We start from the raw sequence: 14,605 nt of genomic DNA on the forward strand, positions 1-14,605 counted from the left end.
TACTGCAGGATGACCACAGGTGAGCCCTGTCCCTTAATTGCCCTCTCTGCAAAAGGGAGTAAGTGATCTGAATTTCCCTAGAGGGGTGCCCTGAATCTACTGGCAAAGAACACCATGTAGCAACAGTATTTCAGAGCTTTCCAGAGCTGTGCAGTGCTACAGCTACAGCTGCATACCGAGATGGATCTGGGAATCAGAAGCAGATAAAGCCACAAGCACACAGTAACTGAAACCAGTCTCCAAGGTCTGGCTGCACACACAACACAAGTAACATACCTGCCACAGAACTATGGAATATTTGGTACCTGGCTCTCAAGAATGCCTTTGAGAACACAAGAAGCTGAACAGTTCAAGACCAGGGCATACCACTATGCTAGTTTCTTACTCTCCCAAGGAAGTTATTTTTGGATAGACTAGTTAGGATAATGCTTACTTTTGCGCAAGGTACTGTGTCATGTACAGATGACCATAGAACAAATGTGCCACAGAAAGTAAGAACTGTCCTTCCTGAAGGAGGACAGAACCCACAGATGCATTTCCAGTAAGTTCTATTGTCAAAACTGCTGTTTCACCTATTGTTACGCAATTGTCAGTTTCAATCTGCAGCCAAAAGACTACTCAAACTAGGACAAGACCTTGTTTACTCTAGCAAAACATAGAACCTGGGAGTTTTCGAGTCAAAAAGCAATGTACTACACAGTCACCAAGCAGGAAACCCCCAGGGACAGCAGATAATGCAGGCACCTAACACAGCACAATTTATTTCTGGTGATCAGTGGCAGCCCTATGAAGTGCAATAAGTACCATTTGAAAAGAAAATTTAAAAAAATCATTTCCAAAAATCCGCTTCCTAGTGTGTTTGCCCCATTTCTTCCTGTTTTACTCCTTGCTGTCTGCGTTCCTCTCCCCTTCCAGTCTTTTGATTCCACAGTACAGGAGCAATAGTGGGTTCATTACCCCTTTTTTACCTCACTTCCACCTCTTGTGGAAGGTTTTAAAGGGCAGAATGCAGAGAAGAGATCTAGTCTAGGGAAAATAGTCAACAACGTCAAGAAACAATTTTTTTCTTCATTTATTTAATACAGTATCAGGGGATACTTTCAATTTTAAATATAGGGAAACCCTATTTAATAGGTACCACTAAAGAAAACAGAAGCAAATTGATTCCTTAAAGGAAATTAAATGCACAGGCATTAAAATTTTATAGGCCACTTCACAAATATTTCATCAGCGCTTCATTTTTTCCCAAAAAATGATTATTTAGCTACTGCTGCTATTACAGCAGGAAGCATAAAATGCTAGTTCTTGATGCACGACTCAGAAATTAGGATTATTGAGGTGACATGTGAAAGAATGAGAGCAGTTTTCCTTGCCTCATAGGGCAAATCTATCTGTTGAGATTTTTGACACTTCACAGAATTCTGCCACTGAACACAAGCAAGATTTAGAAAAGCAATACAGGCAAAAACTGAGCTGCCCATCAGCAAAGCTGACTTTCCTCTTGTTATACAGGTCATAGCACAGACTCTATCACAACACAACCAATGAAAATGCACTTGAAAATAATTTTTCCTAACATCAGCATCAGCAGGCTTTTCTTCATCTTCCTGAATCTTGAAAAGCAATGAAAAAAAAGAGAAAAAAAAAAGATACATATATTACATCAGAACAAAAACAGTGCCCTGGGGGAGTAAAACATTATTTCTATAAAAATTACCATCTTGTAACAAATGGACATATGTGAACATCCTTCAAAACATGAGAAGACACTTGCATGTCTGTAATGTATTAGATATTGGACATTTCATGCTAAAGGTGCTGTCTCACATTTATATGCCATATAAAATGATTCAATGTCAACACAATACTGAGACCTCCATCAGCCACACCCATGTCAGCAGAATAAGCAATCTTTTCGTTCCTTTTCTATGCTATTCTGTGCTCCAAAACATTTGCTCCTGCATTTGATGACAGATTTAGCTGGGAAGCCTTCAGGCATGGCTGTCTCCCCACACTTACAGTGCCAGGTATCATAAGGCTCTCCTCATGGCTGCAGTCTTCAAGAACCAGTATGATGCAAACCCACCAACAACCAAAATGAACCCAGCAACAATGAGGAGGAATGAGGAATAACACAACACTCAGGCTCTGAGTTCATTTACCTCTTTACCACCCATGGCTTCAAACATCTTCTCCAGCTGCACCCGCAGTTGTTGGATGTTGTTCATCAGGATGCAGGGCTGAATGGACAAAAGCAGGTGACTGTTACTGCTCAGGATGCCAACACACTGTCACCAGTGGGAGGCCTGTGCCTCAACACCCCTCCCCAAGTATCACCATGTCCGAGGAGTTACATAAGAGGTAGGGCATGCACAGATTTCAGCACTCAAATATGAAAAAAATCAGATCAGTTTTTCCTCAGCTTGAAATAGTATATTCAGTTCCCTGCTGCACAATACCCAGATGAACAGACCTCTGTAAGTACCAGATCTACAGAAGAACCTGAGCCCACTTTTATTTTTTTAAATCACACAACATAGGCAGTGTGGAAGCTAATTTCAAGGGGACCTGACAGCCTCCAAACCCCGCGTATCATCTTCAGGACCTGTTTTTATTTTAGGTCCAAGCAAGAATTCAAACTTCAAAAGCATCCAAATGATGATGAAAACAACACTGAAAATATATCACCGTGGTCAGGTGCAATGTGAGACTGGTTTCATCAGGACTATTACATGATTCTTTGGGGGAAAAGGAAAGCTCAGCATAACTCACCAGTTTCTCCTTGGAACAGTAGGACTCAAAGCTCTTGGAGAGTATGTCAGCATACTGCATCAGCACTTTCCCAATAGTCTGTGAAGACAAGATGTGAGCACTGTTACTTGTCTTGCAGAAGTCCAGGAAGCAGAAAAAAAACCAACAACATACTGTCTTATACCCCATTAAGAAAAGATAAACATCTAAATGCTGAGGGTATTACCTTAGCAAACCTCCTATTGTAGTGGGCAACAATAACAGGGTCTGGGCACTCCAGCTTCTTAATGATTTCAAAGCTCTGGTTGAGCTGGGTGAACACATCCACCACTGAGCAAGAGAACAGAGCGTGCTCGGATGTTTGCTGGAACTAAAAAAGAAGTACAAAGAGTCATTGTCAAATGAAAATATTTGAGATCTCATGCTTCAGTTTCAGTTTCCATCAACTATTGCACTGAAGGCAGGGTAACTTTAACAAAACCTACATCTTCCTCATAATTAGTCAGAAATTTTTTAAAAGGCCTAGAGGAGATAAAGAACCTTTTTTGTTTGGATTATAAATTTACTGTCCTTCATTAACTATGATCATGACAAGCATCAGGGAAATGTACCATGATGTTGAGATCCTTAATGCAATGCGTGGTTTGCCTGTCAGTTAATGAGGAAAGAAGGAGAGAGTAAAGAGCTATTTTAATTTTTTTTTTTTTTTTAGATTTAGCTATTAAACAGAATGTTGCATGAGTATCACAGACTACAGTGCCAACACTCACTGAATAACAGGAAAGCTCTTCTCTTCATTGGCAATACTCAGCAAATTAAGAGTAAGATTGGTCTGTCAGTGGATTAAGGTCACATTCTCACTGCATGACTAAGTACATGCAAAGTGCCTCAATTTTCAATTTCAATTACTTCTCCCAAACAGAGAGAGCTGAGAGAGCACCAAGCCACTGGCTGACAGATTAACAGCAGCAGAACAGACAAAAATGAATGATATGCACCTTGCTGTTAAAAAGTTCTCCGTGACCTGTAAAGTACTAAAATAAATGAGTTTCCCAGTTGTTCAGCAAGCAAAAAGAACCACATTCTCCATTTGCAAGACAGCTGAATTGATAGTGTTTTATTTGGTTTTGTGCACTGAATGATGTAGCACCAAGTCATGCACTCAGAGTGACCTACATACCCCATCTTTTTTATCTCTCTCCAGAGCACCATGCAGGAAATCTAAGGAAACATCTTCATTTTCATCCAGCCATTGCATCACAAACTGCTCAAACCACCTGAAGGGGAGGAAAGACAGCAAGTTACAGCAGGAAGAGGAGTACCCCAACCCCAGCAAGCCTTGTGAAAACTGTCTGATGTCAGATGTCGCAAACATACTTGCACCCCTACACAAACTAACAAGGCCTGTACCATTACTTGGGCTGGTTCTCAGCTGGTTTTGTCCCCCTTCCTATCTTTTATCTTCTTGATACCCCCCTCCCTAGGCCCTCCCCCTTGAGAGCCACATTTAACTTTGCTTCACCTCAAAGCACTCTGTCATTTTTTCCCCTTCCATCCACGTGCCAGAGAACACAAGGAAGACCTCCACACCCACAGGCACCTGTCCTGCTGCTCACTTGGGTGCAGCAAATAGGCAATGTGAAAATAGGCAAGCTGAGAAGCAGCTCCAGTGATGGGATCTGACAGCTGGTCCCTCTGTCCTCTGCTCTGAGGGACACACACAGTACAAAAGGGGGTGTGTGTGTGTTTGTTGCCTGTGTTTAAGCAGTAACACAGCACTTACAGCCTTATTTAAATGTCTCTCTAGAGTTTGTTGCATGCAAGTGCCAACACAGCACAGCTGAAGCCAATCTTAATTTCAAATATTACTAAACAGCGTTCACAAACAAGAGAAAGAAGTGTCCATGTGTAATTTAGTTCATACAAAAGATTATTATATGAGCTTTACAGAGCACAGCCTTCTCTGCACAGGCAGCTGTGTTCATAGAGATTGTGCTAATTGTGGGCTGAGTTTGCAAAGAACATGAAAGCATGTGCCAGACATGAGAGGGAGATCAAGAGCAAATTCACAGGCAGAGCATACTAGATAGCCTTAAATAATCTCTACACTTTGAAATATAAAGCACATCAATGCTAATATTGGAAATTGTAACTGACACAGTGTTAAAATGCCAACAGCAACCTGTCTATGCAGCCCTATTTATTACAGACAGCAACAGTGGAACACTGTCACAGACATATGGACTTCCTATATTCTGGAAGAATTCCCTTTGAATGGCACTTCAGGCTCCTAAAAGTCAGCATATGTTGAAGTCTGCTGCAAGTTTCTCAAGCCTTCAACGTTTTCTTTTAAACTGTAATAGTGTATTTTAAACAGCTTAAGCCTTAGAAAGGAACTCAGGCAGTTTACAAGGAAGCAACTATACACCTTCCACCTGTTTCACAGTTCCCAGGCTGTGAGCTGCTTACTGTTTCACATGTCACAGGTCAACATGCAGGGAAGATTACTTTTATATACCAGAAACCACAGTTTTCACTCTGAGGAGAGCAACTTCCTGACTATCATTCATCCTTAGTTATTGCACCACATTCACAAGAAACGGCCATTTGCTGTTGAGAACACTGCCCATTTTTATGGATACCATATGTTGCTACACAAAATCAAGTGCCTAGGTATACCTAACTGTCTTGCCAAATTGTCTAAGCAAAGGTGGCAGAGAAAATGGCAGTGTTGGGTGGGTGGGAGTGGTGTACTTGCTCCCCCTCTCATAAAAAAAAGCATTACCTTCATTACAAGGTTTACTATAAATGTTGAATGAACCACTTAGATCAGAAAATTCTGTAAGAACATCTGCAAAGCCAGCCTCAATTTTGTTCTTTGTCTGACAGAAAAACCTGAGAGATGCAAATTATTTATAAATACTTCGATTCCACATGTACATTCAGGGCCAAACTATGGTTTGAGCTGTAATACAAACCTAGAACTATTTTAGGCCAAATACCTCTTACAGTATTTTACTATCAGGTCTTCGGCTGCTGAGCAAGTCAGGGGGACTCCAAGGACTATGAAGGCAACATATCCAGAACAGTATGTAAAATTGTCCAGCACAAAAATGAATAAAAATAATCTGATTTCATGCAGAAATAGCTTCAAAGTGCTATATGGCAAATATCTTCTCCCTCATCTATTTCAATTATTGGTCAGGAAGCAAACACTATAATGACTCACACACCAGCACTCAAGGCTGCAGCTCACGGTGCTGCTTCAGAGACATTCTGTGCTCACAGGGGTCAGCACAGCCTGGCTCAGATGGCACAGCCAAACTCTCCAAACAAGCTTTGCACAGAATACACTTCAGTCCTGCCTGCTGGGAAAGGCAGCAGTGCTTCAGGACTAAATGTAAGTTTACCTCCACTGGCTGCACAACACTGAGGTAACACAAAAGGCTACCATTTCAGCTTGGCCATGAGCCGGGCTCCATCAGGGTTGCACTCTGCAGGAGAATTCACCTTGCTCATTTGCTGTGGATATCTAAGGAACAATCTCTGTGCCTTGGCAAAAGCCAAGGTAAGAAGACAGGCAGGGTTCCAATGAGTGAAAGAAAAAATACTGTTTGATGAAGAGAGCCAGAATAAGTCAACAGGATCTCAGAAGAAAGAGTATTTTCCCTCACCAGAGAGGAGGTAGGCTTCAGTACAGCCAAAATGCTACCTGCACGCCAAGATCAGTATATAAACAAAGCATAGAACATATTTACAGACCTAAAAAGCTGGGTTTTTGCAGGAACTGACGCTTCACAGCTTTTAGATGGCAGAGAGGAAGTTTTGAAGTTTCATTCCTAGTTACATAGCATTTTCTGAGCTTCAGAAAATAAAGGGAGTTTAAAAACTTCAACACTCTGGACCCTGTACTCTGTCCTATCATATCTCAAGGCTACCAGGAACATGGTTTCTCAGAGTTTATAAACTGGAAAAGTGAATTTGTGCCTTTTGTCTGATAAGTAGCCAGACAGGCAACCATTCTCTGGACAGCAGCAATTTAGTTTCACCTAAGGAGTTTACCAATGTGCCAACGTGATGTGCAGACTCCTTTGTTTAAGGAAGTTTTGAGGTTAAAAATACTTGTAATGAAACAAATCAAAGGACAATTCATATCAGGGGGATATTTTGTGATAGGTGAAGGTTACAGTTGAGAGAAACATCACCTGTGTCTGACAATGTGGCTATTGTACTGAAATATGAGGGTGAAGTAACAAAGCCAGTGGCTGCAAATACACATGAGCACTGAAGCTCTATTGCAAAGGCCAGCAGAGCAGAACAGACTGCAGAACAAAACCGAGCATCATTATCCTGATTACACAGGAGAAAAAGAGAGATTAAGAATATCTGATGGCTTGCATGAGACTGCCCTGACTCAGAGGCACAGCAAAGAGAATGGGGCTTCTGAGACTGTCACTCCAGCACCCTGCTCACTTGCTGACCTGATTTCTTAATCAGGCCCACAGCTCACACCGAGCAATTATGCCCAATTGCCTGAAGTCTGATTAGTATGCAGCTAGTACCAGGCTTGAGGGACTGCATGCACAACAGCATGGCAAGAGAATTCAAAGTGCCAAACTGGAAACACAGTCCAGGAAAAATGTGTTTGTCAAGAAGGGCAAAGTGCTGCATTTAGACAGCACGTAACAGTCATGTACAGGGTGGGAACAGTGATTTGGGGCACAATGCTGAGACCAGGCACAATGTCTGCAGACCAGCCAGTGGCCTACTGGGAGCACCACCAGTCAGCAAAATCTCTGAATTGTAAGAAAAAAAAAATAAAAAAAGAAAAAAAAAAGTTGCTGTCAACACAGCACATGAAAGCAGGAGCGCTGCCTGCAAGGCAATGCTTGGCAAGGTCTAGATGAAACATCAGTATTTAAGGCCAAGTGTTATGTTCAGATACAAATTGTTCGGAAAGAGGTGAGTAAACCTCACTTAGAAGGAAAGCTAGGAACAAACAAGAAGTAGCAGAAGGCCATAAGGAAGCACAAGCAAAGCATTTTATTCTTGTAAAGCAGGAACAATTTATTCTCTGTGTGCAGCTTTTAACAAGCTCAAACTTGATGCAAGAAATATTTGGAGGGGGTGAAAACTATGTTAAATTCCCAAAACCCAGTGGAGGAGTAACAGCGAAGCACAGGATAAAAGGATAATGTTTGTGGAGCAAACATTACTGCAAGTTTCTGAAAACCAGTTTGAACACTGCTAATACCCAGAATACCTGCTGCTGTTGCATGAAGCAGGTGTGGGACTAGTTACAGTTTCATCTCCAGGTTTCTCAGACAACCTTTTGGTCTCATACACCTTCTCCAGGTCTGAAATCTATTGTTGCTCCTTTTAAGTTAGAAGTTGCAAACAATTGCTTAGAGGTCAAGAGCAACAGCTTATCTGATGGTTCCAATTAAGCCACCCTTACTAAGGCTTCCTTTCTTACTAAGGAAAACATTATCTTTATTACAAATCCTGTTCTGTGTGTGTATGTATGACAGCCACATACAGTATATATGCATAAAGCATATCTTCTATTATCTTCTATTCAAGAACTGCCCACACTGAAGGCACGGAGTAGCTTAAAGTCTGTCCATGCCATTGCTAAGCTTTGGAAATGTTGGGAGGTGTTGTAGAATAATGGACTGAGTTGGGTGAGGGGCAGTGGCACAGAACACCACAGGGGACAAACATGCACATAAACACAGAAAATTGGGATGTAAGAAATTATGTATCTTGAAGGCAGCCACAGGAGAACCAACTGGCCACCCTATGAACAAGGTAACAAAAGGAAGCAGATAGTGGGGATTTACTACAGGAGACATAAAACACTCACGCTGGATATTCAGGCACTTTTCCCTTGAAGGCAGGCAGATCACGAACATATTCGTTGTACAGCCACTTCACTTTGAAGTGTAAATTCATATAGTCTGCACTTTTACACAGTCTGTGTTTCTCGTGTTCTGTAAGGAAGGGGGAAAAAAAGCAGTTAGGTCTGAATTCACCACTGTCACCACACCAGGCACAGGAAGGACTTATGAAGCATGTCTGCAGAATGCAACAGTGTTGAGGGTGAAGCATCTATAGAGCTGCAAAGTCTTCATAACATAGGATTTTGGCAGCAGGCAGGAGTTCTTGGATGTTGGGACTACTGGGGCTCTGGAGATTTTTTCTGTAGCTCTAATTAATACTTCCATTTGTTGAACATTTTTTTGTTGTCAGAGCAATAAAAACAGAGCAATCTCTCATGGCCTTTTCATTTAACCTATCACAGTTGAGACTCCATCTTTGCAGGGGAAAAATCAAGGCGAGCAAATCTGTTCAATCTTGGATATAAACGAAGGCAATACCAACATGTTACATTACATCCCCTTGAGACTAGAGTAGAGAGCACCAAGAGTTTGACAGTGTGACTCAAGCTAGATCAAACAAGCTATACAGCCTTCCCTGCTCTCATTTGGAGAAATCAGTATTTCTCTTCCACAAAGCAGGGTCTGCTGCTGAGCCTCTTCCTCCTGCCAGGCTTCCTTATGTTTTTGTACCCAGGCAATGTTGGGAAATGCATAATGTTGGGAAATGTATAATGCCCATACCTCCACAATACAACCCTTCCCACACACCTACACCATTAAAGCACTGGCCACAATCAGACCTAGCTTTCGGCAGGTATCATCTTTACAGATCACTGCTCTCCTTCATCAGAAGAAATGTATGGTCCATGTCTTCACTCTCAAGGCCCTTCACAGCCTACATCCACACTACATCTTTCAGCAACTCACTCCCACCTCTGATCAGCCCACAATTATTTATTTAAAATATTTGCTAAATTCTTCCAAAAGCAGCAAAACGCTTTCTCCCAAGCCACCCCTCATGTGCTTACACAGGCAGATCCTTCTACTGCAGTTTTTCCTCAAAATCTTCCATGAATAGATTGAAATTAATTCCTTTTTCATTACATAAGGACTCAGCAGCTGGCTTTTGCCTGCACTGTGACTCTGCATCATCAGGTGACCAATTCTGCACTGCTGCTCCCCAGGTGCCTCCTGTCTGCATCCACCTCTTTCTTCTGCCAAGCTTCACAGCACGAATACACATTGTGCCAAGCTTCTTTGTTCACTGTAGCATCACAGCAAGCTGCTATTCCATGACTACAATGTGAGATATTACACAAAAACATACATGATTTTGGCTTAGACTCAGGTTTTTGTCCTGTATTTGACTTTAGACTCTTCTACCTTTAACGTGGAAACCTCATCATTGATGTAACTTTCCAAGGGCATCACTGCTCATGTGCAGACAGGTTTCAGCTATGTTAAAAAGAGGGAGTATTTTCCTCAACTTTGAATGGCTTGTTAACTGATAGGCATGCTTATCTTACAACATTATCCATTTTCAGGTAAATGTGAATTCGTGCAAGTAATTCAAAACATTGAGAAACTTTCACATCTCTCCTGAACCTTCATCAACATGCACAAGAATGAAGTACCAATCAAGTGTGAATTATTCAACTGAAAACACAAAATCCAGAGTAATCTTCATGCAAAATTTTTCCATAAACCTTGTCAACTGTCAAGCAGTTCAAGGTTCCAATGGTTTGTTTGCAAGGTTTTGTAACAGTGTAATACACATTTCCTTGTAGTTCACATGTCACAGACCCACACAGATACAATCTCAAAAAAACCAAAAGAATAAAAGAATGAAAGAGAAACCCAAACTTTGTTTTAAAGAGATTAAAATGCCCAATATCTGAGAGACATAATCCTCAGGGGTGATGGTTCAATGGACAAATTACATGTACTATGGTCCATTTCACTCCACAGGGAACTGTGTAAAGTCCATTCCTGTTTTACATTAATAACCTCATCTCTTTCTTGAGCACTAAGAAAGCAGGAGTATATGAAGTACCTGAACTGCTGACCCTCTGCTATCCCTCAACCAACGGTAGAAGAAAATGAGAACTCTCTCTGCAGATCTAAAACTGGAAACAAACAGAACAATGACTGTGCCTGCTCTGCTCCCTGTGAGTGAGGAAACCGATGGACAATTATAACTTCATTAACTCAGATGTGTGCTGCTGCCAGCTGCTGCTCCCACATGCGGAAAGTGCTGTTCCTGCTACGGAAAAGTCTGCCTTGGATGTAAAAATTACTTAAATTTAGTTCCTCAAAATTAAACAATGCACTAAAAGCAAGCAATTCAAGCCTTTTCCTGCATCTAAAATACTTCTAAGTTGCAGAAGTAGAAGATGCAAAGCAGCCACAGAAGCATAAACCCAAGTACAGCTACTAGGACTACCTGGCCATCTAGGCACTAAAGGAGACACTTCACACTAAGGGAAAAATCACAGAAAAATATAAGATAGGAGAGGTCTTACCACCATAAAAGAGAACTTTACGTATTCGAAAGAAAGGAGGGGCTTGTGACAGAGAAAAGACAAGAATGAACATCTCAAATGTTCTGGATAACAAAGAAAGCCAACAAAACCTCCCTCATCCCCAGCTTGCATCATCTGCCCTCCCCCTTCAATGGACCACACATAGTTTTGATCAGTTGCTTCCTTTGTAAGTGGAAATGTTTTTAAGACCACCTGAAGGTGACACAGAAACACATCAGTCAGAGGCATACATTGAAAACCCATTTTAGAAAAAGTAAAGTGAAGATCCTGGCAACCAACAGTCTTAGAACATTTCTCTTCTGCTTTATAATCTGCTGGCTTTTATAGAGCTTAGCAGCAACAGCAGCAGCAGAACAGCACACAGATACTGTGCAGCAACTGCTGTATTCCACCCTGAGAAGATCACACAGATCTCTAAGTCCCCCACACTTCCTTAGCAGATTTCAGCTGCAAATAGTCTCCTATGGAGAAAAGCTTTTGGAGTCACCAAGGCCATATTATTAGGCATTAATAAGGAACTGCTGCCTAGTAGCACACTTTCTAGTACTATGTCCAGTTCTCCTTTCCAGGCTAAGAACAGGACTTCTACCACACTCTTCAGTCACAGATTTTTTTTTTCTTGATTGTTAGCCTATTTTTCATGGGTTAACTTCCAGCAAATAATGCCAAATTTCTGTAAAGAAACTCTAATAGGTACCAGGGCTGTTGAAGTGTCAACACTTTAGATAGCTGGCATCTGTGTGTGCCTCTGATCCCCTTCTCCTTAGTAGAAGAGAGAAAGTGGCAGAATGATTTATTTCAATCCTGCCTGCCAAGTCTACTCAGTCGCTTTTCCTATCAGAGATGTTTCCACTTTGCAGCTCTCCTAATACTGATGAGTCCAAACGAAGATGAAATGTTGCTGTCAAGGATGATGTTGATTTTCTATTAACTGTCTTTCAAGGTGTTCCTAGCAAAGGAAGAGCAGAAGCCTCTTTGCTTGGGGTGTTTGTGCTTTCTGGGTAACAGAGGTTTCAGGGAACACAGTGAGAAAACTACTAACTACAGCTAGTGTGCTAACAGAGAGGGTGTCCAGCTGCTTGACCACCAGGCAGCATCTCAGGGGTGGAGCCAACTGTATGGCTTGAAAAATCGTCCTCTACCCTACAGTGATTCCAGGGTAACATGAGCCTGCCTACCAAATCTGGAACACGTGTATCTGATCTGTACTCTTGCTTGGGCTGATGGGGAACAAGGGACACTTCTCAAAGACCCAGCAAACAGGCAAGTGGTGGGTCTGCTGTGCATGGTGCCTTGGGAAGTCACTCCTGTTGGGGTGAGAGAAAACGGTAGGGTAGATCCTGGAGCTTCTGCTGTGTCTCAGACACTGAGTCTCCTTTGGACAGCCAAAGGCATAAGATCCAGCAGTCAAACACACTGCTGCCAGCAGAGACTACTGTTACCAGCTGCTGATTTACACAGAGAATAGGTGTTCCATTTTCATGATTGAACATTTTACACAATAGCAATCTAGCTCTTCAGAAGGTGCCCAAAGGACATATTGCTGCAGCATCTACAGGCTGGCACGAATTCCAGACCTGAAGCCCTTAACATGCTAGGGATAAATTAGGATTTATGCATTCTCCTGCACAGGCTGCATGGTGCATATAGGGGTAAGCTCCAGCTTGGGGAACTCCAGCTGGGAGAAGCATGATGGGGAAAAGGGAAAACAACTCAGGCAGCCAGGCACTGCTTTCCAGCTCAGAGAAGCCATCTCCCACTTGAGCCTCCCAAGTCTCTTCCCCACTGCCTACTGGAGAGCAGTGTGGAAGCATCAGGCTGAAAGGAGGGAGGGGACAGTTTCACACAGTCAGGTCTGATCTCTTTCTACTCCAAAATCTCATTACAGCACATACCCTCCATTTCTACAGCAGCAGTATAGTCTTTCAAGTCTCCTTTGCAGGTCTGTTTATTGAAGGCATAAAATCTACAGAACACTAAAGCTGGTGTTACACACTACATCCAAAGTGCTAAAACTATGGGTAACAGATGAAAGTCTTTGTCTACTCACAGCTACAAGCTCCATCAAAGAGCATGAACTTACCACTTGGTGAGGTGAATGAGCTCATGTTATCCAGAACTTAAGAAGAGAACATAAGGGAAAATACCACAAAGAAAATTAGGGGCAAGTATTATATTCTGTGCTCATGGGCATGTATCTCCAAAAAACAGATTAGGTTTCCTTGCAGAGAGCTTCTGATCTCACAGCAGACAAGAAATGTACCCAGGGATTATGCCACAAACTGAGAAAAGGAATATGAAACTCTTGGTGCAGGTTAACTGGTAGAAAAACCATCAACTAAACCTGAGAAATGACAGAGCCAAGAGCTGAGGTTGGCAAATCTAATTATCATCCTACACATCATTTAATCAGTTTCCTTTAATTCCTTTTTCCCTACTTTAAAAAAAAAACAAAAAAATGCAGTGTGAGCTAATGCAATCATCTGTATTTAAAATATGTAGTAAGGCCCGTAATTGAATTATTGTAGAGCTTGTTCTAAAGGTTATCTTCACAAGTTTCTGGAGAGCAAAGCAGTGTGAGGAATCACACTTGCCTCAAATAGAATTCTGCACCCTAAGCATTTCTTGAACATATATTTGGAATAGACACATCCTAACACAGACTCTATCACTGTTCAACCCTCCTGCAGAACTTGAACAGTTAGACTACAAATAAATTACCATGCAGTTTTAATTTTTTTTTTTTCAAAATGCAAAATCTCATCCACCAGCTGCATTTGTATCAACTTTTGTCACCAAAAAATATTTTGAAGAGGGATGCTCTTTTAAGGAAGTATTTACTATGCACTGAGGAACTCATAGGTGATACCAATCCTTGTCTTAAGAAGCTCACAAGTGACCAGAAGTATGTCAGGAAAAGGTAAAATAAGCCCAGAGTCATCAGTTGGGACATAGTATGAGATATGAACAGAGAAAACCTGGGAGACTATGCTAATCTGGGCACCAGCAACCAAATCAAAACAAAAACAAAAAAAAAAATTCATGTCCCCTTTGACAGTCATGCAATCTGTAACCTTTTTACAGCTGCATTTTGGATGTAACAGGGAAAGGGAATATTAGGAAGGTGAGCAGCTATATCTGGAGTCATGCAATTCTCACTGCTGCACATAAAGGAGGAAGATAGGGCACTTGTAACATGTAGGAGACCAAACTGTGTTATAAATTCCTGAAGGAGAGCACACGGGAGTAGAAAAACCATGGAGTGGCTTGGGTTGGAAGGGACTGTAAATATCATCTCATTTCAAGCCCTCTGCCATGGGCAGGGACACCTTCTACTAGACCATGCTGCTCCAAGCCCCATGCAACCAGGCCTTGAGCACTGCCAGGGATGGGGCAAAACCAGCTTCTCTGGACAACCTCTGCCTGTGC

General features: G+C 41.8%; 1 protein-coding gene across 1 annotated transcript in view; it reads right to left on the reverse strand.

Annotated features, from left to right (window-relative positions):
- UNC13B (unc-13 homolog B) overlaps nt 1–14,605 on the reverse strand; it is a 207,796-nt gene that overhangs the window by 32,386 nt on the left and 160,805 nt on the right. The window contains exons 26-30 of the mRNA XM_058864730.1: nt 8,618–8,744; nt 3,932–4,028; nt 2,978–3,121; nt 2,773–2,850; nt 2,163–2,240 (exon numbers count right to left, since the gene is read on the reverse strand). Of these exons, the coding sequence (XP_058720713.1) occupies nt 2,163–2,240; nt 2,773–2,850; nt 2,978–3,121; nt 3,932–4,028; nt 8,618–8,744 (524 nt within the window). The remainder of the gene's footprint in view (nt 1–2,162; nt 2,241–2,772; nt 2,851–2,977; nt 3,122–3,931; nt 4,029–8,617; nt 8,745–14,605) is intronic.

This window comes from Poecile atricapillus, chromosome Z (genome assembly GCF_030490865.1).
Source record: "Poecile atricapillus isolate bPoeAtr1 chromosome Z, bPoeAtr1.hap1, whole genome shotgun sequence".
Lineage (NCBI taxonomy): Eukaryota > Metazoa > Chordata > Aves > Passeriformes > Paridae > Poecile > Poecile atricapillus.